Genomic DNA, 24912 nt, shown 5'->3' with positions numbered 1-24912 from the left:
TGTTTTCAGTTTCCTAATTGCAGTACGTATCTTACCCAAGTACACAGAACCTATTGGAATCTAAGGTACCATCAGTTTCCCATCAGCAGAATGTTTACCAGCATGATTCATTCCAAAATCATTTCAGCAGCTTTGCTGAATAAATGTCCAGTTCTCAATGTGGATTTTCATTATTGTGATTTTATCTCTGTACTAAGAGCTTGGTGATGCTTCATGAAAGCGATTACAGGGTTAGACCGTTAGTTCCCATAAGAAAAACACCACTTAAAACCTATGTAGCCTATCAATTTATGTACTAGGTATCCTAAACACAATTTATTACCTTTGGGAACCTTTCTTTGTAGACGTGGTTCATCATAATTATTTCGTTGTCACAGCAGGCAGGAGAACGTCCAGGGCTGCAAGCAAAGCATATTATTCTTTTAAACTTGTCTCAGCATAAATTACAATTAGGCATTATATCTTTGTACCATTTATTTACAATGAGAAGTCAACATAGGCTTCACTGGGAAAGTACAATCTCTCATTAGTGGTTCCTTTCTGCAATTTCTGACCAGGCCCTTGTCATGAATTGACATGGCAGCCATTTCTGGTAAGGCGAAAGGGGCTGTAAAGATGGCTCCTGGAAGAAGTTGCTTGAAACTCTTCACAGCTCTGAGCCAGACCCACTTCTGGGGCCCAGCCACTTACATGCCTCCATGTTAATTAAGAAGCCCAAAGAGAAAGGTTCTTCCTGTTCCCTTCTTTTTCTGGCCCTTTTTCTTTTCTGTCTGGTGGTGGTGCAAGGAGTGGGAAGAGAGATAAGCAACCATGCAGACTACAAGGTCAGTGAGGGAAGAGAGGAGGAGGTATGCTGGAGCAGTCTCCCCTGCATCCTGTGGAGAGGACTGGTGAAGCTGAGATTTGCTTGCATTTCATTAAATACTCCGCATCAGGGGCAGCGACTATGGCCAGAAGAAGCCATGTCCCATGTGAGGGACCCCGTATTCACAGAAGCTGTAACTATGGGGAAGAACCCATGCCAAAGAAGCTCATTAAACTTATGCCCAGAAGAGGCCATGTCCCGTGCGAGAGACTCTGTATCTGCAGAACCTGCAGAACCTGTGGGAAGAACCCACACCAGAGATATTCATTAAGGACTGCATCCTGTGTGAGGGACCCTGTATCAGAGCCGGAGAAGAATGCAAGGAGTCATCTTCATCTGACAAGAGAGAAGCAGCAGAGACCATGCTGGCTGGGCTAAACCACAACAGCCATAAAGATTATTTTATGTGCTTAACACTTAACCACATTTTGGGACAGGCAGTTTTGCAACATATGTGAACATCAACTTTTTTTCAGAGGGGCAAAACAGTTGTATTTAATTGTTAATTACGGCTATACTTGACCCTTTAAAGGTTACATAAAACCAAATAGAAAGACCCGACCAAGACCTCTGCTAGGTGCAAATGAAGACGTTGAGAAGAGTTAAGTTGTTGTCTTATTTTTCCAAAACAGATCATTAAAAATAAAATCAAATCCATCTATTATCAGTACATAAAGACAGTAACTTCCTATAAATAACGCCGTACAAATACTGCGGCACTATGCCTGTAAGAAAAACACAAGACTTGCAGCAAAATAATCCATGAAAAGTACCTGGGGCCTCAGCTATTTTTCAAAACTGCCTTTTGCTATCATGAGCTTCATAGTCAATTATGAATTCCTTTGAAAAACATCCATTTGATTTTACTGGATGGTGAAACTGGCCCATGCAATACAGTCTGAAAGATGTGGGCTAGGAAGAAGATCTGACAAAAGGGATGATATCCCCTAGGAGTGATTTTATCTTAACATGTACAGAGAGGTTTCTGGCATGAGCAGAACGCTTGGCTTTTGGCTTTCAAAAAGGCAAAACTGAACACAAAAATGTGTCCCAGGTATCACAATGGTGGGTCTCTTAACTGGTATGGACAACCAGTTATAGACATCCACAAGGCAAATCCAATGAGGACAGGGTAGGTGCATAACTGAATCACAACACTTCTGCAATATAATTCTCTTTCTGATAAGGCTTGGCTATTGTTTTCTACCTGGGGCATTTGTATACATTCTGAAAGATCAAATGGAAGATTTTGATTTTTGAAGTGTTAAAATTGTAATAGAAATTTAAAAAAAAATGAAGATGTGGCAATACAGTACAGATTTAACCTCTAACTTTCTAATGAAGAAATGAGATTTTTTTTTCTTTTTCGTAATCTTTGTGCAGTTTCACATAGACAGCAATTTTCTGCAATTATAACTGCAATTATAACAACATTCTACATAGATTTTAAAATAATCAATAAGCAGAGTTAAAATATACTGCACTAAAAACCTCAGTCCTTAAGATTTGTATACCTGTGAAACTGTTTTTAAACTTCTGAAAGGATTAATACAACAATCAGAAATATAATACTTGCTTATTTTCTTGCCAGGTCCTGAAAACTTGTACATAAAATTCATCTGTATTTTCCAACCTAAACTATTCTGACAGTTTAGAATTGATCTTGGATAAAATATATCTTACACAAATGAGCATTGTAAATGAAATGCAGAGGCCTAGTGTTTGGGAAACAAGAAATTGAAATTCACTTCAATTAAAGAAAATAAATGAGTGCATGCTACCATCCCTCCCTGCCAGTCATTTGTTCTTTATCACATTTCTTTCCAGACAATCCTAGGACATAAATACATTTTGAATTAGTTTTGCAAATGAAGACTTTATTCTGTGAACAGTCTGAACTCTGGAAGAGAGCCAATGCTATAGCCACAGCAGTAATGACTAGCTCATCAAGTGAGTTCATGCAGGTTGGTTGCAGGAAATTAAGAATTTAAAAGGACTATTTGTAGTTGAGCCTCAGACATGTGCTATTTGCATTATACTTCAGCAACTTCAAAAAACCATGAATGACTCCAATATACCAAACCTGCACATTCCAGAACACGTGAATGTAGATCCAATCCCTATCTCCAGATAGGCAAACTCACCTGAGACTTCGGGATCGAGGGCGCATTGCAGTGGTCCTGCACCTGTTGTCACTGGCAATACTCTCAGTGGTACAGAAATGTTTAGACAAAAAGTGTAGTTCATCAGGTGTTGGTTGGTATGGTAACTGGTGTAGCTTCTCTTGGGATGAACAGGATGACTAGAAGAACAGAACACAAGCTTCTATCAGAGTGAAAAAATATTTTCAAGACCATATTTAACTGTTAATGAATAAAGTAATTTAATCTTAAAGTTATAGTTACCGTTTCCCAAGCTTGACTAACTATTCAAGGAAGGAAATAAACAATTAGTCTCAACTTACTGAACTAAATATGGAGCAAGTATAAAAAAACCCAGATCAGTCCCAGAAGAGAGAAGCACTCCATTCCAAAAGTTCAGATCTTCTCTATGCAAAGATGACATCTAATGTCACACATCAATATGTATAAATAGCTAAAATCGAATTTGCTGAAATTATTTGACTATGATAAGTGTCCTTCATCTGCACACTGGGCTGAGATACAGAAGGCTGATCACCCTGAGAAAAAGCCAAACCGGGGAGGAACCTCCTGCACCCGCCCAGGGGAACCTGTGTGTTTGAGTAAGCCCCTGCGCTGCCTCTACACCAATGCACACAGCCTGGGGAATAAGCAGGAGGAACTGGAGATGTGGGTGTGGATGTGGGGCTACGACCTCATTGCGGTCACAGAGACGTGGTGGGACAGCTGCCATGACTGGAGCACAGCCATGGAGGGCTATGGATTGTTCCGGACAGACAGACTGACAAGGCGTGGAGGTGGAGTTGCTCTCTATGTGAGGGAGCAATTAATGTGTACTGAACTGTGCCTGGGTGGGGATGAGGAGAGAGTAGAGTGCTTATGGGTAAAAATTAATGGCCAGAGCAAGGCAGGTGATATTGTTGTAGGAGTTTGCTACAGGCCACCTGATCAGGAGGAGGATGTGGGTGAGGCCTTCTATGAACAGCTGGGAGCTGCCTCACAATCACAGTCCCTGGTCCTCATGGGGGACTTCAACCACCCTGATATTTGCTGGGATGGCCACACAGCCAAGCACACGCAGTCCAGGAGGTTCCTACAGATTGCTGACGACAACTTCCTGTAGCAGATGATCGAGGAACCAACAAGGAGGGGTGTGCTGCTGGGCCTGGTACTGACGAACAGAGAGGGTCTGGTTGGGGATGTGAAGGTTGGAGGCAACCTCGGCTGCAGTGACCATGAGATGGCAGAGTTCAAGATCCTGTGTGGAAGGGGCAGAACACAAATCAGGACCGTGACCCTGGATTTCAGGAGAGACGACTTTGGCCTCTTCAAAGATCTACTTGGACGGATCTCATGGGATATGATTCTAGAAGGCAGAAGTGCCCATGAGAGCTGGTCAGTCTTCAAGCACCACTTCCTCCAAACCCAGGATCAGTGTGTCCCAATGCACAAGAAAGGAGGAAAAGAAGGTAGGAGGCCTCCATGGATGAGCAAGGATCTGCTGGGACAACTCAGGCAGAAAGCAGCCATCTATGAGAGGTGGAAACAGGGGCTGGCTTCTTGGGAAGAGTATAGGAACATTGCCAGGGCATGCAGGGGTGCAGCTAGGAAGGCTAGAGCCCTTCTAGGATTAAATTTAGCCAGGGAAGTTAAGGACAGCAATAAGGCATTTTTCAAGTACATCAGCAGCAGAAGGATGGTGAGGGGGAATGTGGGCCCGCTGCTAAACAGTGAGGGTGCCCTGGTGACCGAGGATGCAGAGAAGGCCAAAGTACTGAATGCCTTCTTTGCTTCAGTCTTTACAGCCAAGGCTGACCCTCAGGAAGCCCAGTGCAGCAAGGATAACAGGATGGGCTGGACAGCAGAGGACTTGTCCTGGGTGGAAGAGGAAAAGGTTAAAGATTTGTTGGCCAAGCTGAAGGCTCATAAGTCAATGGGTCCTGATGGGATGCATCCTAGAGTGCTGAGGGAGCTGGCTGAGGTGATTGCTAAGCCTCTCTCCATCATTTTTGAACAATCATGGAGGACAGGTGAGGTGCCTGAGGACTGGAGAATGGCCAGTGTCACACCAGTCTTCAAAAAGGGCAGGAAGGACAACCCAGGAAACCACAGGCCGGTCAGCCTCACCTCCATCCCTGGAAAAGTGATGGAACAACTCATCCTGAATGTTATCACTAAACATATGAAGGATAAGATGGTTATCAAGGGGAGTCAACATGGCTTCACCAAGGGGAAACCCTGTGAGGGACAGAGTGTACCCTCAGCAAGTTCCCTGATGACACCAAACTGGGAGGACTGGCTCATTCCCCAGAAGGCTGTGCTGCCATTCAGCGAGATCTCAACCGGCTTGAGAGCTGGGCAGAGAGGAACCTCCTGAGGTTCAACAAGGACAAGTGCAGAGTCCTGCATCTGGGAAGGAACAACCCCATGCACCAGGACAGGCTGGGGGTTGAACTGCTGGAGAGCAGCTCTGCAGAGAGAGACCTGGGTGTCCTGATTGATAATAAACTGAACATGAGCCAGCAATGTGCCCTCGTGGCCAAGAAGGCTAATGGCATCCTGGGATGCATCAAGAAGAGTGTGTCCAGCAGGTTGAGGGAGGTTCTCCTCCCCCTCTGCTCTGCCCTGGTGAGGCCTCATCTGGAGTCCTGTGTCCAGTTCTGGGCTCCTCAGCTCAAAAGGGACAGAGAACTTCTGGACAGAGTCCAGTGCAGGGCCACCAAGATGATCGGGGGACTGGAACATCTTTCATAGGAGGAAAGGCTGCCGGAACTGGGGCTGTTTAGTCTGGAGGAGATTGAGGGGTTATCGTATTAACATTTATAAATATCTAAATGGTGGGTGTCAGGAGGTTGGGACATCCCTCTTTTCTACAGTAGCTAGTAAGGGGTAATGGCATGAAGCTGGAACACAAAAAGTTGCACTTAAACATAAGAAAGAACTATTTCATTCTGAGAGTGATACAGCAGTGGCACAGGCTGCCCAGAGGGGTTGTGGAGTCTCCTTCCTTGGAGGTCTTCAAGACCCGCGTGGACATGTTCCTATGCGACCTGATCTAAGTGAACCTCCTTCTTTAGGAGAGTTGGACCAGATGATCTTTAAAGGTCCCTTCCAACCCCTACCATTCTATGATTCTATGACTAGGGCACGGTAAGATAAGCATAGAGTACAGCTTCTTGCCACAACACAAACTGTACATCTACATAATGAAGGTATGAAGACATTGATTCTTTAAAAAGAAAATTAAATATAATCTAAATTCTTGATGGAAATTTTTCTTATAAAACCCAGTATATTCAAAATTATGTGGAAGAGAATATATTGATCAAGACAGGTTCTAAGGCTGACAAAATTGAAAGAGATTACACTCAACCATCCATTTAATGTAAAATTGGAAGATACAGTGAGATATGAAATTGGAAGTGCTACCAGTAACTAGCCTTGCAAAATCCTGTGCATAAAACCACACCAAGTAAGCAGCACAGATGATCACGCTATCATATTTTACTGCCTTTTACACTGTGAGGCTAGCTAACCAAGCCACACTAAATGTTTAGAGGCAGAATTTTGAAACTAGTTCCTCTATCCTGGATTTGATGTCCTTGTAAAGAACACGTACATAACTCAATGCATTAACAACTTGTCTTGCTAATCTGGACCAACAAACTCTGACAGAGAAATGCTCTGTTTCTGGTATCAAGACTAGTTTTCAAGATTGCTCATTTGCAAATGTCCTTGTATGACAGTACAGAGCTGCTTGCAGACATTCCTTTTATTCCACTTGTGGGAGGGGAAGAAATCCAAAAACTTGTACAACTTTCAGGAGCTCTATCATCTTCAAATGGATTTTTCAAGAAAATTAGTTTCTTCTGTATGTCAGTCTTCATGTCCACATTATTGTTCCGTCATCTTATGAAACAAAGGTTTCTGCCTGACTGATCTTTATTGGAGATCAACACAGTAAGAGCTTCTTTGCTATATCATCCCAACTGAGGGAAACAGATAAACTTTTGTACTGTATAAACATTGCTGAGGTCAGTAGGTAGTGTCCCGTATGACAAGAACAGAACTAGACAGTCTTCATAATTCCCTTGCAGCTTGTGTGCTAAAGGCTGCATATATCCTAATTCCTCAAGAAAAGGTTACTTATGACACTAGATCTCATGATGTTGTCTCTAAAAAGAAAGAAAAAGAAGGAAACCTAAAGCATGCATACCAAGAATTTCCCACAGTTCACATGATAGGTAGTAACTTGTCAAGTCACAGCAACTCATTTATGAAATTTGGCCTTAGCATATTATCACGCATAATTCAGCACACAGTATATACCATGAAGTTAACTGCAACTAGTTGCTGTCCTGTGAGTGAAAAAAGAACTTGTCTATTTCCTACAGTCACGTTCCAGAAGATAGAAGATACTCTAGCACAGGGAAATTTCCCAATATGGACCATCACAGATGGCTGCTTCTATAAAATCGGTCTCTACATCTTCATATTCAGAGAATTCTAAGAAAATCGGGAGGACAGTAAACTGTACCACACTTTCTTTTCACACAAGGTGTCAGAAAGTCAAGATTCAACAGGAATAAAGTCAGAATCTTGCTCTTGCTAATGAATCTCAGTTATATCACGACCATCACAGGCATAAAGCACATTTTCTTGGAGGTCTGATTTTTAATTTTTGTACAAGTCCAATTCTTATTGCAAAACTGTTAAAATATTAGGTCTCCTAAGATTCTAGAAGAGCTGCTCCAAAAAACACATAAGGTTTAACATATTTTTAATATGCACAACCACAGTTCATCATGGCCACACAAAATTGTTCTTCCATCACAGAAAAGCCTATCTGCAGCCAGTATCAGCTAATGTAACCACAAAGACTTCATTCTCAGCCTTTACCCTATTTTCCCATTCAAATAGAACTTCCAAGACTATTATCTGATAAAAATACGCAATGACTATTCCCTCGCTAATCATTTTTACAGATTTGCTATCCTAGAAGACACACAATCAACTGCATCTCATACAACTTTGCTGGAGTAAGACACAAAGAGTTCAACTGAGTAATCTTTTCAGGAGATACCTTCATTTGATTTCAGCTTTGTTGTGAGAATTGGTACATGTGCACCTGCAGCACTTCTAAACCCATTGAATTGGTAATTCCACCAATCTCTTCATTTGCAATATTAAAAAAAGAAAACTAACAGGAAATGGTGAGCTATGCTCACCTGAGCATGTGATTATAATCGACTCTTCTGCCCCTGCTTCGACTTTTTAGTTGCTTGTAAATATCAAAGTTTTCTTCTATTAAGATGTATAAAAACTGTTTGAGTCCAGCTGATTCTCTGATTAATGTGACTCAATTTATCTATCATTGAAAAGTGATAGTTCTGAATATACACTTAGGCTATCACGTGTTAAGTAGTTTTTTACTGCCTCTACGAATTTATATAGATGTGGAGGAAGAGGCTGCACAGTGATATCTATTACAAATTCTGACTAAGTACATTGAATTAGTTACATGGGCACACTTCCTGTTTTCCTTTTTTTGATACATGTTTATCATCCAGTGGGTAAAAAGATAAAGTGAAAGGCATCTCTACTAAGCAGCAAAGAAGGAGTGGCTAGATTTAAAATTCAGAGGCTGTCCCAGCCCTTTTGCAGGGCTCATCAGTAGTAGAGGACTCTTGTGGAAAAAACCCACTCAATTAACCATATGAAATATCCTGACATGAATTCTCTACTGTTAGTTTCTTCACAAAATTCAAAATTCTTCATGGAAAAACAGGTTCCTTTCCACAAGTCAGAAACTATTTGTTCAATATTCATCTATTTGAATATTCACATTATGTCGTCTAGCCAGGAAATAAAGCGAGCACTCATCAACAGTCTATTACAACAGTTAAGATATTCAAGTCCACAAATGACAGTGCTGTATCTTTTCATAAGAAATGCAAAAAAAAGGTACAACTGCTCCACATTCCAGGACACATACCATAGTTAGTTAAGTTATATGGGGAAGAGGTGTATGAACCAGAATTACCATTTTAAAATTGAAGATGTCAAAGATAAAGCATACAAGTACGAAACAAAAATTAAAACTGTTTTGATGTGTTTCTGACACCGGTTTTAATTTCCTTTCTAGCACAAGCCTGTTTCTTGTAACAATGACGGAGTTACTATAGCAATTATTTATCTGACATAACCTCCTTTACATCAACATATTTTAAGTGAAGAGCACAGCATATCTGATCTAGTTCCAACAAGACGTGTACAAACATGCACTTTGGAAAGTCATTAGGGAATTAATGCAAAACCAAACAATCTGCTTGGCAAATGTAAGATCCGCACAGGAAGGAAAGCAAAGGTCAAAAATCACTGATGCTGAGGAACAATTCGTAAGATATATGAAATCCCATGACTTGATTTGAGGTCAGGGAAGAACTGACTTGAATTTCCAAAAGCCTTTGTGGACAAGAAGAAAATGAATTCATCGAAACATAAAAATTGTCATGTTTCATCAGTGTACAGGATGTGGAATTTTACTATTACACAATAGAAAAAGAATACACCCAGGGAAGACAAAAGCTTTCTTAAATACTGAAATAAACGTTTTGATCCTTTTACAAAAAACCTAAAAAGATACAAAAAGTATCACACTATCAGGTGTCCAGAAATATGTATCATTTATAAATGACAACCCCAAAGGTAAAAAAAAAGGCTAGAGACAAAACCATTTTTGAAGACTCATAGTTGGATCTACAAGGACCAAGCACTTCACTACAGAAGACGTAATTATCAAAAGGCCAACTAACTGCCATTGCCAAAGCAGGCTTTCTCCACAGCTCTGTCTCCCTGGTCTCTCAGCTGTGTTTGTCACAACAGACAGCTTAGTTCCAGGTTGTAAAACGACCCAGTACTTCTTCCCCAGTATAGGTGTGTAAGGTGTGCAGAACTACAGATTCAATGCTTCTCTCGCTGTCTAGCTACTAAGTATTAAAGCAAGATCTCATGCATTGCCATGGTGCATATCCTGAATCAGACGGTACGTGCATGGCAGGCAGGCTAATATAAGATCACATCACAAGGATTGCTCCAACAGGCAAAACTTAAAATTACTTACATTTATCCTATTACGTATCCCAAAGGACTCTTCTATTCTAACTATGCCCATCTAAACTGCTAAATAGCTAACGTATCATCATGCACTAACGTTTTACTATTGCTGATTAAGACAGGCAAATGTGTAACTCACATTTTAAGAAAGCTGTCTAACATGATGGATGAATCATGTCAGAGATCTTTGTGTTATTAGGGACCCTCACTTAAGTCTTGACACACAACTGCTACATAGTTATAAAAGTGCAGTATATTTCTCCTCCTACTGCCCCACAGATCAAAACGGGGCACTTATACACTACTCATTGCTAGAAAATATTTGTAAGCAAAGCACATACTGGCTGAAGTTTTCTTCTCTTCCAGTTAAGTAAAGCCATTTCATATCCCATACTAACTGCAGAATCACAGAACAGTAGGGGTTTCCAAGTGACCTCTAAAGATAATCCAGTCCAATCTCCCTGCTCAAGCAGATGCACCTGGATCAAGTCACACAGGAATTTGTCCAGGTGGGTTTGGAAAACCTCCAGAGAAGGAGACTCTACACCCTCCCTGGGTACCCTGTGCCAGAGCTCCCTCACTCACAGGAAAGAGGCTTTTCCTTAAGTGGAACTTTTTATGTTCCACCTTTTGTTGCTATTGTCCACCCTAGTCCTACTGCTGGGCATGCAGTTGCTCCATCCTCTTGACATATACCTTTTAAATACTTTTAAGTATTAACAAGTTCTCATCTCAGTCTCCTCTTACAGCACCAGAACCAACAGCCCTTCCAAATAAGGAAGATGCTCTAGTCCCCTGATAATCTTGGAGGCCCTCCACTGGATTCTCTCCCGAAGTTCCCTGTCCCTCTTGAGCTGAGGAGCCCAGAACTGGACACAGGACTCCAGATGAGGCCTCACCAGGGCAGAGTAGAGAGGGAGCAGAACCTCCACACTGCTCTTGATGCTTCCCAAATTCACAGTCTGTCAACAGTAACAAAATCTACATTGCCTTCTCCTAAGTGAAGCAAGCTGATTTGAGAAGATAGAGCACTTAAAAGAAACTGTCAGTCCAAAAACAGATACTTACAGAAACAGTTGAGCTGGGCGTATTTGTACCATAGCCAGAAGAAGGGAGAGACGCCAAAGACCAGCGACGACCATCAGTCCTGTTGTGAAACCAAGGTTAATCAAATGAACACTGCAGTATTCTAAAACAAATACATCTGTGGAGGTATTATCGTGATAAAATTGCATTTCAAAAAGCGCCATATTAACAGTGTTTTTAATAAAGAGTAAACTTTCAAAGGGGAACAAAATAAACAGGAGCTCAGTAAGAATGACTCAGGCTTACAGATTTTAATGTGTTTTTCTAGCTAAAACAAAATCTACGAGATGAAACAACCAGAAAGTGAACGCAGAGCTCGACCAAATTGATGTCTCACTAATACACAGAAATCAACAGTGAGTCTTTTCTGAGGTCCATCAGATGAAAATGAATGAGAAGTAAATTAAAAACTTGTGAATGAATGCAAACCACAATGCTCTGAATCACAGAATAACCACCACAGACTGCTTGAAATAAAAAGGTAGCGCTTTCTTAAGTTATACTATTATAGCATAATGGCAAACTTGCAGGCTAATTTCATAACTGCAAAGAATGATAAAGTAAAAAACCAAATTTATTCTATGCTAGATATATAAGTTGGGAAAAACAAGTTTGAAGCAAAAATCATGCTTACTCAGAACAAAAAAAAACCCAACAGTCCCAGCCAAACACAATTTCTGCCCTTGACCACTGCAGGTGAGCAAGACAATGTGGAACTTGAGCATTCAAAGTGACAAGCTAAAAAACAAGGATGGGAGCCGTGTTTACATTTTTGTAACATTTACCTGTCATTTCGGTGCCCATGACTGGAGTACAATTGTATCAAATATGTTAAAAAAAGAGCAAAATAATACATAAATAACAAAGCAAGACAACTTTATTTAAACAGAAGTATAATAGCAGGGGAAAGGAGAAGGGAAAATTGAAGCTCTATTTTGCATCCAGTACAAAGATGATCTCTCAAGTCTGATTTACAGAAAAAGTGTAATTCCATAAAGGAGAACCAAAGTCATAACAAATGAGTAACATTAAACTTCTTGATGCAGCTTCCCTACACTTCAAGTGGAAGTGTCTAAAAAATCCCTTGCTTTTCTCCATTTATCCATCCACAAGCTATAACCCAAGACCGTGACTTTGAACACATGCAGAATAAGAAAAGAAACTACAGTACATAATTAGTGTTAAAATATAAAGGTAGAGGGACTACTGACAGTATCAAGGACTAAACTCTAGAAAAAAAAAAAAAAACCCTTACTCCTCCTCCACAATTTTGGTTTACATTCATTTTCTTCCTCCCAGGTACTCACGAGCTACCTCCAGATGAATGAACAATTCCAAAAGTAGTTCTCCTCATTTTGGTTCAGTTACACAGGCTAAATATGTTCACAGTTATAAGAACTTGGAAAGAGACTTCCAAATCACTTCTTTTGCCTCTCCCTCTCTTTCCTCACACTCCTGTAGCTTTTCAGTATCTCCACTGATGAGAGGCAGTGGGTGGAAAAAGAATATCCATACATCTACTACACAAACTCATCTCTGCTCCTTCAACCTGCTCTATCACAGAAACACACTGCCCTGCCCTTCCTTTCCTTTTTATCATCACTACATTTACAAAACATAACAGAAAAAGCATAAAGTGTGAGAACTGCTCTTGTTAATCACAGGTCATTTTACTACCAGAATGCATCGTTTCACAGGTCATATGAAGACAACCACAAAAACACACCAAATTCATGACAAAATTTTATATTGACGTTGATTCAAGTTTGGATGACAAGCATTTTCACTATAAAGATAGAACAAAATCAGTTTTCAAAGGAAATTGCTCTTAAGAAGTTTCTTGAATCTGAGTGAGGCAACAAATTATTCTGAATCACAGAAACTTCTGTATTAGCACTCCCTTTAATTAAATATTTTATTTAGAAACCAATACAGGGCTCTAAAAAAGATCAAAATCCAAATGACACACCGCTAAACAATAATTCTTTTTCCTCTTTATTTTTAAGGTTTGCGATTTAAGCTTTCTGTTGATTATGGGTGGGAAAGGAAAACTACTTCCTGCCCACTGTATTTCTAAGCAATGCTTGGTCTTCCACATCTGATTTTTCCATTAGGTGCTATTTCTGTATTTAATGAATCTTTCTAAAAATATACTCAAAACCAAATACAATTTAGGAAGAGATAGCTTTCATTTATTTAAGGATGTTATCAAGAAGAAGAAAATTAAAACAAAAATGCAAAACTTCAAGGTGCTAATTAAAAAAGTGATATCATATGCTACCAGATAAGATCTACTGTCATTGATAAATTAGATTCGGATAAAAGGAACACATGAGTAAAGTTTTCTCCCCTTTGTAGCTTTTTACAAGAGTTACACCACTTCCTGGCACTTACTTTCAAGTGTTTGCAAGAGCAATCTTACTAAACTCCCAAAATAAAAGAAGTAAAACTATACCAGCAACTGTCATTTCAATGCAAATACAGCAGTTCCATGCCTAGAACTACTCAACAGTAAGGAAAATCAAAACATTCTAATTTCATTTTTTGTGTGTATGTCCTAAGGTCAACCTATACACTCTGCCTACACTCTCCCAGGCTTAGAGTTAATAAACGTATTATTCGAGGTAGGCTGGTAAGGTGTTAAGTGACAGGGAATCACATTGGCATGAACAGGCAGTCTCCCACGACATGCTATCAACTTTGGTTATGCTTCATTTAATAATAATTTACTAGCTAGGTCACTTTAAATTCACTTTAGATCTTTAGAAATTCTACCAGTATTAATTAATACTCATATCACTCCTATGACAGAGCTGACTGTCTCAGTGGTACAGATAATGTAACAGGTCAAGGTCAAGTTTTACAGGTATGGTGACAGCACTGCTGTTGCCAGTAGAACCAGGCCCTAATATCAGGACCATCATAATTGTGCTCTTATAAGCAATGTACTTCTTATAGTAAGGAAAACAAAAAGAAAAAAACTATATGTACCTCAAAACTTTCCCATATCTGAATGGATGAGGAAAGTGTGTCCGAATCGGATCCACTACAATTAAATCATTGATTTATTTCTTTTAAAGGTATAATTGCATTGAATCAACCATCCAGTACAACTTTGCTGCAACTGAGGCTTAGGAGTTTACATAAGCAAGAAAAGTCTCATCACTCTAATTGATATATTTGACAGATGTATTTGAAATTAGACCTGGGTTTGACAACATTTCCCCTACATAAAATGTAAGCTGTGTTAGACAAGCAACCTCTTACCTTCGTGCAAAAGAAAAGTGGGCTGAGGCACTAGGAGAGAAATTCCGAGGGCTATCTTGAGGACTGTTTCCTGCTGGGGAAGACACACAAAAAATTAATTACAAAGGGGGAAGAGCAATTAAAAAAAACACACTAAAAAGCATTCAGACATACTAATCCAAGCATTTCCAGACAGCTTAGAAACTAATTTCAGAATGTCTTCTCTCTCAATCTCAGAGAAAAACTCAGAATCTTATTCAAATTCACATTTAATTTACATTTGATTTTTAGTTATTGGATTTTGTAACTCATAGAAAACTCTCTACCTAGTCTTTTAATTTGCATATATTAGCTTGACAGAAATTTGAACTGAAAATTTTCATGTCATTTTAATAGAGGAGTGGGTTTTTTTTAATCACACAGAACACTTGAAAGTTAGAAAAAAAAAATCATGATTAGAATGACTTATCCCTTACACAAAGTCTCTACAGAATTTCCAGGGAGCTTTATTGTGATTTTTTCATTATACTTTTTTTCTCCTAGCTCTGAAAGAAGCAGACAAAACACATTAAATTGCTTATTTTTTTCCCCCCATAGATCTGTTGGACAGAGAAATAGAGAAGGCGACCACCCGCTGGGATGACACAAGGTAACTGGACATTGTGAACACGTTCTAACTTTAGGGTCTGTTACTTCTTCATATTAAAGCACTCCACTTCCTGCTGCCCAGCATGAAGGCAGAAAGAAGGCAGGTGCTGAAAGCAGCTCCTGGCACCTCTACACCTTGGCACCTACAGGACACACAGTACTCTGGAGCAGAAATAAAGAAGACATCCCTCTCACCTCATCCCCCCAAAAAAAACCCATCAAACAAACTAAACACAAGCAACAAAGAAATCACACCAAAAGCTAATAGGGTTCCATTTCAAGTAGCACTGCCACATGTTTTTCCTTAAATAGGGAAAAGACCTGAAACAATTTTAAAGAAAAGTAATGTATTCATTGTAGCATTTTATTTTTGAAAATGATTGAGACTGCAACATTAGGCAATAGATAAAGAAAGCTCCTATTTGTGCCCAGCTAGAATCAACACAGTTTTTGAGGAGAAAATTAACTACCTGTGGAAAAAAAAAACCAGTACAATAGAGCACTTTGGCGGGCTTTAAGTGGCTTTGATTTCTAAACAAATTTTTGAATTGACATCGCATTTATCATAGTGAGGTCCTTAACAGATTCTACTCATTCAAGAAAGCATAATCATAGAGCCATTAGGTAGGAAATGCAGAGTACACTCACCCTGATTTTTTTTTTTTTTTTTTTTGCTAGAAACAGATGCAAGATGCTTTCTGAACTTTGCTTAAATCACATCTTCACCGCTGCTCTTCTCACGGCTCCCAAGAGACAAGGATTCTACTCTTGATGGACAATATCTCCAACTTGTTTGTTTTGCCTGTTCATCACAGCTGAATGATGTAATTCTGACATTACCCCTCAAGACCTTAGCTTCTTTGTCACTCTTCACACAGTTCAGACTGTCTCAATAATTAGAGGGTGGCAAGGATTTTCATTCCCTGAAGAAGGGTGAGGAAAAAGCAGAGGGAACCTGGAGCCACACATGTAGCACAGATTTTAATCTTTATTTGGGAGTCAACACAATTTACTCTTCTCCTGAATTAAACACTGAGAGCAAGAGTTTGCTCAATTCAACAGCTATTTTTTTTTCTTTGGCTGGTATCAGAGCTTATTTAATAAAGAAAAGCTACACCAAAAAAAAAAAAAAAAATTAGCAGTGTGCAGATGAAACACAGTCACAAACTTTAGCTACTTCACTAGAAATAACGAGCTGTAATGTAGTGTGTCATGTACTTATAAAAGAGAAAAAATACCAAAGAATCTACCTTCTAGTTGGCAGAAGAGAATTAGGCTCAATGCAGTGGGACATAAACACTTTTGACAAATAGTTTGACAAATCAGTATACTGAGGTTTATATACAAAATCCTTTCTGCTGACAACTATTTTAAAGTTATATATGGATATAGATATACACACATGACCTCTAAAGGTCCTTTCCAACCCTACCTATGACATGTCAATACCATGTCAATGTCAATGACATGCCTAACTGTCCATCAGTTAGTCAGAACATATGTGTAAACTTCACAGAGAAGCAAAAACCATAGCAGAATAGTGCAGTAATTTTATATTTTTCATGTGGATTTGCGGAGATACATTGCTGCAAACCACCTCATTAGTGTCAGCAAAGATCACTTCCTTACAGACAAAATCTGAACAAGTCAGCATCTTACTCAGGAAAATCACTGGATCCTGTTATTAGCAGAATCAATTTCCAAGCACCATTTCCAATTGCAAACCACTTTTTCAATGTAACAAAAGTGGTATACCCCAAGTGACTGGAGACACACCTAGTGCTGTTTTATATTTAAGGTGTAGTATTCCAGAAAAGCAAGACAGGTTAGAAGCAGAGTCCTATATGTGACCTTCATCCATCACAGCATTCATCTACCCATCTGCAAGTCAATACCTGGGAGACTTTCAAGTAAGAACCAGTGCCAGTTAATTCTCTGTCCATATGTGCAGTGCTTGCTTATTACACCAATCCTGCTGTTCTTTGGGACTTTCTGGCTGGTTTTTATTTTAGTCCTACAGTATCTCTATGATACTGAGATTACTGTCAATGTTTCTGACCTGGTAAAGCAAACCTGACTGGTGGTCGGGCATTAGGAAAGTAATGAACACCAGCATCCTCTGGGAGATAGAATGAATATGCAATCAACATACCAGAACAATACTCTACCTCGTGACACCACATAGAGTAACTCATTTTCCAAGCAGCTATTGTTAGGAAAGCTAGGTTGAGACTGACTAAATTGTGATTGTTTTGTTAGTAGCTTTTAAAAGCACAGTAACTTCAACACAAAGGGAAGCTGTTCTAAATCTTCTAATAAGGCATATGTTACAGTCCCTGTATAATTATTAACGTATTTTTAATAACTGTCTACTTACAAAGAGATTCAGATGCAATGACTTTCTGTCAGTGCCGAGGGAATAAGAGGTAAGTGGCACTTTTTAGTCCAAACTCCTGATGGATCAAAGACAAATCCAGTTTGAGGTCTTGATGTTAACAATTGATTGTCTTTTAAAATAAGTCACAGTACATCAGCATCACAGTAACAGAATACAACAATAGGTCATATATTCTGCTGTGGTAGTTTACCATCCACAGTTACAGGTCTGATTTCCATACTATAACAAACAGTAGAAGCTAGCAGAATACACAGCTGGGCAGTAGAATATATTTGAATACTGCCTCAGGTGTTTTCCACTGAGGTCCACTCAGAGGTGAGGAATCAAAGAATCACAGAATACCAAGGATTGGAAGGGACTTCAAAAGATCATCTAGTTCAACTCCCCTGTCAGAGCAGGACCACCTAGAGTAGGTCACACAGAAGCTCATCCAGGTGGGTTCGGAATGTCTCCAGAGGAGACTCCACAACTCATCTGGGCAGCCTGTTCCAGTGCTCCGACACCCTCACAGGGAAGAAATTTTTCCTGGTGTTTCTTTGGAACCTCTCATGTTCCGGCTTATACCCATTGTCCATTGGACATCACTGAGAATAGCCTAGTTCCATCCTCCTGACAGCTGCCATTTACGTATTTGTAAACATTAATGAGATCACCCCTCAGTCTCCTCTTCTCTGAGCTGAAGAACCCCAGTCCCCTCAGCTTTTCATCATAAAGGAAATGCTCCAACTCCATCATGTTTGTGGCCCTGTGATGAATGCTATTTCAAAACCTGGATTAGTTATGCTTCACACCAGCAAATGACAGCAAGGAAGATTTCCACCCTACTTAAATCCATTTGCCAGGATGCTTTGCATGTTCTGACCACTATCTAAAATATTGGCAGTGATATGTTTTAATGGGATTTAATTTAAAAGTCAGTTGTATCTGCATTTAACTTATCATCTACACTTTCACCTTCCATCCCTAAACTAGTTAGAAGATCCTCTGGAATTGCTAGAACAGCTTTACTTTTACCAAAAGCAAGACTAAATAACAAGTTTATTTCAGCAAAATAATTTATATTATTCTAAATGTGACAAGTCAGAACTCGTGTGACCAGCAGGATCAAAAAGGTGATTCTCTCCTTGTATTTGGCACTGGTTGGGCTGCACCTCAAGTGCTGTATTCAGTGTTGGGCCCCTCACTATAAGAAGGACATTGAGGTGCTGGAACATGTCCAGAGACAGGCAACAGAACTGGTCAAGGGTCTGGAGAACACGTCTGATGAGGAGCAGCTCAGAAAACTGGAGTTCTTTAGTCTGGAGAAGAGAAGGCTCAAAGGAGACCTTATCACTCTCCACAACTACCTGAAATAAGGTTGTAGTGAGATGGGGGTCAAGTCTCTTTTCCCAAGAAATTATAGGAAAAGAGGAAATGAGCTCAAGTTGCAACAGAGGAGGTTTAGACTGGAGATTAGGAAGAGCTTTTCACTAGGAGGTAGTTGGACAATGGAACAGGCTGCCCAGGCAGGTGGCAGTCACCATCCCTGGAGGTATTTAAAACAGGTGTAGATAAGCTGCAGAGGGACACAGTCTAGTGATGGGCTTGGCAGTGTGAGGTTAATGGTTGGACTTAAATGTCTTTACTATGATTCTGTGAATGATATATTGAATTGTTTTCTTTTCTGTAAATACCATCTTTCTTTAAAAAAATAATATTCACAATCCTACTTTAGTTTTCAGCATTCTTATGTTTCACCAAGAAAACACAAGAAGGCCTCATTAATTTACAAATCTAGTCCTCCTTTCCCAAAATCCAGTCAATGCAGACTGTAGCTAAGCCAGAAAAACACATAACCTGCATATGAGAGATTTGCTTCAAATACACTGCAGTAAGCTAGTATTCAGTATTGCCTATCTTGGACAAAAAACACAGGATTAAAACAAAAAATCCAAGGAAACTAACAAAAAATCCAAGGAAACTAGCTCTGAATTTGATACACAGGCCCAAATGCCTCCAGAGTGATTCAAAGCCTAATACAACTAAAATATATGGTGAAAATAGCTTTATTCATTAACATACTTCAATGTAGGTAGCTGAATTACACATATCTAACAAAAATAATTGATGCAAAGACTAAGTCCTAAGGTTGTGAGCGCAGAGTATCAGCAGTCAGCACTCTAACAGTGTCTGCCTAGAGGTCTATGCAGACCTAAGTAGAAAAAGGATTACAAGCAGAAAAATTAATTCCTTGGCCTTAGTTTTGCTTTAGACAATTGCATCATGTAATTCTGTTCATAAACTTACTGAACCTAACAGAAAAGGTCACACAAAAGGTTCCCACATGCACAAAAGGTTCCCACATGCTATCCTACCAGCCTTTCTCCCCACATAATTCCATTCAACCATGTATGACCATAAAAGCACACAGTATTCCAGACTAAATAAATCTAACAGCAGCATAAAATCTTCCCAAATTCAATTGAAAATTACTTCCTTTATACATATTCAGAGATTTATCTTCAAAGCTTGTGGTGGTTTAGCCTGATGTCCACCAAGTCATGAAATCACTCCCCCTCCTAAACTGGACAGGAGAGAGAGAGAAATACAACAAACAGCTTGAGAGTTGAGTTAGGGACGGAGACATCACTCAGCAATTAGCATCTTGGGCAAAACAGACTCAGGGAGAAAAATGTTTCACCTATTAAAGAAACAGTATGAGCAGGGAGACTACAAATAAAACCATCTTAAAAACACCTCCCCCCTACCCCTCCTCTTCCTGGGACTCCCTTTTCTTCCCCCATAGAGGCACAGGGGATGGGAGTTGCAGTCAGTTCATTTCAGATGGACATTGCCACTGCTTCTTCTCGGGAAGAGGCCTCCTCACACTTCCCGCTGCTGCAGTGTGGGATCCCTCCCACAGGAGACAGTCCCTCACAAACTTCTCCAGTGTGAGTCCTTCACATGGGCTGGGTGCAGCTCCTCACGAACTGCTCTGGCATGGGGCCTCCCACGGGGGCAGCTCCTCACACCCTGCCCCACCGTGGAGAACAGTCCTTCAGGGACAGACTGCTCCAGCTTGAGTCCCTCACGGGATCACAAGTCCTGACAGCAAACCTGCTCTGGTGTGGGCACCTCCCCCTACAAACTCCTAGGTCCTGCCAGGAACTTGCTCCAGGATGAATTTCTTACAGAGTCACAGCCACTTTCAGGCATCCACCTGCTCTAGCGTGGGGTCCTCCATGGGCTGCAAGTGGGTCTCTGCTTCCCGGAGGCCTCCATGGACTGCAGGGGGACAACTGCCTCACCATGGTCCTAACCACAGGTCACAGGGGAGCCTTTTCAGTGCCTAAGCACCCTTCTCCCCCTCCTTCTCCACTGCCCTTGGTGTCTGCAGAGATGTTTTCACATTCTCACTCCCCGTTGCTGCTGCAGTTTTGAAACTGCACAACAAGTTCTTCTCCTTCTCAAATATGTTACTCAAAGAGGCATTACCTCCATCACTAACTGGCTAGGCCTGGGTCAGGTGCAGGGTCCAGCTTAGAATTGACTGGCCCTAACCCTGTGAGCTACACGGGAAGCTTCTGGCAACTCTTTTTGTTTAAAGAAGCCACCCCTGTAGCCCTGTTGCTACCGAAAAACCTGGCCCAGGCAAAACCACTACAAAGTTATACAAGACAGGTTATTGCAAACCTAACCACTGAGAAAGAGTAAGAGGAGGGAGGATCCTCCCTAAATTCCTTGTAATAGATGTGTATACAGCTTAGAGCAGACATTTCTGTTACTGGTCCTTCAGCACAAAATGCTGCACGTTGCTATGTAACTTAATAATTTTTTATTCCAGTTCTCAAGACTATTCAGCCACTTCAACACAATTTCCCAATGCTGTTGCATACTGGATGTCTTCCAAATTTAAAAACTACCACTCCGACTTCATAATATTTCTTATTTTAGCACAACCTCCATCTTCTCTCCTTTGTACCATTTCCTACTTATCTTGGAACTCTTGCCCTAGTACCTTAGTGGCACTTCATTAAAACATTTGCAGACAAGTTAGATCTACAGCATTGCTCCTAACAACTAAATTTTGTTTCTACTGCAGACCACTAAATGGTACCACATGTGACTATTAACCATTCAGGGTTATTATCACCCACAGGTACAAGCTTTTGTGACTACTGAGGTGGGGCACCTGAATGCCCTGACTTGCTGAGATTATAATAAATAATTTTGTAGGCTGTGTGGCACAGAAGACCTGTCTACACAGCAGGAGGCAGTCAGTCAGCTGGAAAGTCCCATTAACGACCAGGGCATCAGATGTTGTCCAAGCTGATGGTGCAATCTTTTGTTTACCAAAGCTCTGAACATATCCAGAGTTTGTGCAAAAAAATAAAAAGATCTTTCAGCAGATTTAACAGCTTCCAGCTCAGATAAAGGCAAAGAATGTCCAAACAATTTCCCTAAGACAGTTACTAATAATGATGAAGGTCTGAACTCAAAGAGATGGCCTGGTATAGATTTGGTTTCTATTTTCATAAGAGAGAGGAAGACTTTAGGTAGGGAAAGTTGATATTATTCTTGAAATCTCTTATGGTCTTTACATGTATTGTGCAAGGCAAAGGGGGAGCTTAAGCTGCAAGCCAAAATATGACCTTCCACCAACACAAATTAGCTCTGCAGATAGCTACATAGACACAGGAAGAGAGCATTATACATACTGTATTAGTAATTAAGGTCTTTTTCCTATCCTCTTTTTAATCTTTGGTCTCAGACCTTATACCTCTCTGTGCACTCCCAAGCCTTGACTATTTACTGCTATAATAATTCCTTATATAGTACGAGAGTCTTCACAGCCACCGATACTTACAAATTCATCTGTCACGTTGCCATCACTACTCATGCACCATTTGTGCTCTGCACAAAATACTTAATCAGTGTGGTGCTGTCTCACTTGTATCACCCTCCCCTACTATCAAAATGAATCCAAGAATGACTGAAAAGGTAAGGCTAAAAATTAAAAAAATCCATGTTAGTATTCACAGTTTGTCTAATTCAGCTGTAAAAATTAACAGATTCCTGTGTAGGTACAATCCACTGTTACCTCCAGATCAAACACTGAAAACTGGAGAGGGGGAAGAAACTTGCCTGAGATCTGTATGACTATCTCATACAGGGCAATTATCATCATCCGAAACCTGGGTCACTAGTCCTTCGCAAAGAACATCTATTCAAACCCGCCTCCAGTGCCTCCAGTTCAGATCTTATTTGGGAGAAAAACAAGGAACAAGGTGGTTACAAAATACATCTCAAATAAAGATGTTCAAGAAGCTTTTCTTCTAGAATACAGCAACAGAGCTCACATCAAGTTTGCTCTGGCTAACTCCAATCCAGATTGTTATGATTACCTATTAGCACACTGTGCTTTTCAGGCAGTCTGAAGCAACAGCATACTGTTTCTGAAGGTGCAGCCAGATCTCTAAACAACTGGTCTGCAGATATCAAAGATGAAAACATTCTTGAGCAAGGCCACAGACATTAGCTGAGTGCTAATGCAGGGTACTCTAAGACAGCTCCACCTTGATATTCATAATATGCCTTCACAGGCCTTGCTTCAGTTGATATGGAGGATGCATAGTGCTTTTTGCCCTCAGGGATGTGATATCTTTAGGAAAAAAAAACCCCAAAGCACAACAGGTAGCTTAATCTAATGGTCTGAATAAAACTCATCTTAGCCAAGAGGTGCAGGCAAAGGTAACTAATTAACCAAACCAAAGTGATTTCAGAGAACTTTGAAAGTGGCCTCAGATATCTCCATTCCACTCTCTCATCTTGAAGCAAATGTGATTGTTCTTCAGTCTATGTTAGAAGACAGGTTGTGGCAGAGCAATCTGATGCCTGCCTGACATCTTAAGCCCAAGTTCAGGTAACTTTTCAAGACAAGACAAGACAGTAAAACATTATCTTGTCACATATGGATAGAAATCATTTCTGCTCTCACATGCTATTAAATATTTTAATACACTTGGACACAGTGATGTATACGTCCCACACTTGTCTGTCTTGTGGTTCTCTTTAAAATATGCCTGGAAACACTTCTACTTGAGCCAGGATTCATCTGGCTGACAGATTAACACGTTCTGACTCCTAACACTCAAAATAGTTCATCTTCCTGTTATAGTACTACAAAGGACCTGAAAGTATTACCCATCTTTGCACCAGAACCAGAAGAAAATTCTGTGTTTTCAACATAGTCCTTGAGGTCCCTAAGGAAGAGGGAAGTTAAGAGAGATTAAAGCATAGTAAAGTGGAACTCTGAGCCGACGTCTTCATCAGTGCTTATGATTTTTTCAGAGACTGCTTTTTCTAAAGAGGAAATCAAGGTAATGAAGACAGACACAATAGAAAAAGAAAACTGGAAAGACAGTTCTCTCTCAATGCATGTGTAAGGATGTTGAGAATATAAAACATGACTGAAGACACTAGGCAGGCTGACAGCCTGGGCCTTCTGCAACCTCTCTCCTACAGTGAGAAGCACTGATGCAGAGAACTGAGTGAGAAAAGAATGACCCAAAGGTTCAATGTGAAGGAGCTAAATGTTTCCATGAACACGTGGGACTGAAACTTGAGTTCAGTGGCTCAAGTTCTCAGATTTGTTATCAGTTAGACTTGGCCTCTCAAAAGGCAGACGCAAGAAACAGTTTCTAACTTTGACAGCCCAGTAGTAAACACTTGTGAAGTTTTTGTTAAAAAAAAAATGAAGATTAGCTGTTCACACCTAAGCAGCACGCTGTTGCACCTGCACTTACCGAGGCAGATTCCTTGCATGAAACCGAATTCTGACAGCATGCAAAAAACACTTTTCTAGAGCAGGACCTCTCCAATGAGTGATATTTTATGTATCTGTCAAAAATGCATGTTATTACCATGCTTCAGCCAAGAACAGCCTAAGGAATAAACCTGTGTTCAGGTTTCAGGAATGCAAGCACTAATACTTTGCTATGCATTTTGTCTTGCACCATTCTCCTCTAGGACTGAAAGCTATCTTGTTTTCCTCTCTCTCTCCTGCTTCTATTGTTTCTTCTCCAACAGCAAACACTAATAAGAAAGATATCACAGTGTTAAAAGTCCTTTCTAGTCCCTCTGATACTTGGAGCTTGCAGCTTATAGTCCTGGCAAGAGGAATAACCATAAGGCTGTCTCTGGTCATATCCTTCTGCTGCACTTCACAATAAACCAGGCCCCTGCAAGACAGCAGGGAGGTGAGGTGAGCTGGGCATGCAGATACAGGTAAGACCTGGTAGCTCCGGCAACACAAGAATACAGCCATCACTAAAAATCCACGATGTCTCTTAAGACAAAGGTTATCAAGGATTTATAGGTGTTAAACACTTGACAAACTGAACACCTACTGTATATGCAGAGGAAAATCCACA

General features: G+C 40.3%; 1 protein-coding gene across 9 annotated transcripts in view; it reads right to left on the bottom strand.

Annotated features, from left to right (window-relative positions):
* The window catches only part of MAST4 (microtubule associated serine/threonine kinase family member 4), a 303567-nt gene that overhangs the window by 56056 nt on the left and 222599 nt on the right, over window positions 1–24912 (bottom strand). For 5 of the 9 annotated variants that reach the window (XM_062017219.1, XM_062017224.1, XM_062017220.1 and 2 more), the window contains 4 exons: window positions 14476–14548; window positions 11191–11269; window positions 3010–3167; window positions 323–398 (listed from right to left, as the gene is read on the bottom strand). In XM_062017219.1, coding sequence (XP_061873203.1) covers window positions 323–398; window positions 3010–3167; window positions 11191–11269; window positions 14476–14548 — 386 coding nt within the window. The remainder of the gene's footprint in view (window positions 1–322; window positions 399–3009; window positions 3168–11190; window positions 11270–14475; window positions 14549–24912) is intronic. The other 4 variants (XM_062017217.1, XM_062017218.1, XM_062017223.1 and 1 more) reach the window with 1 other exon arrangement.

This window comes from Colius striatus, chromosome Z (genome assembly GCF_028858725.1).
Source record: "Colius striatus isolate bColStr4 chromosome Z, bColStr4.1.hap1, whole genome shotgun sequence".
Lineage (NCBI taxonomy): Eukaryota > Metazoa > Chordata > Aves > Coliiformes > Coliidae > Colius > Colius striatus.
Note: the sequence above shows the minus strand (reverse complement) of the source record. Positions and strands in the feature narration are given on the sequence as shown.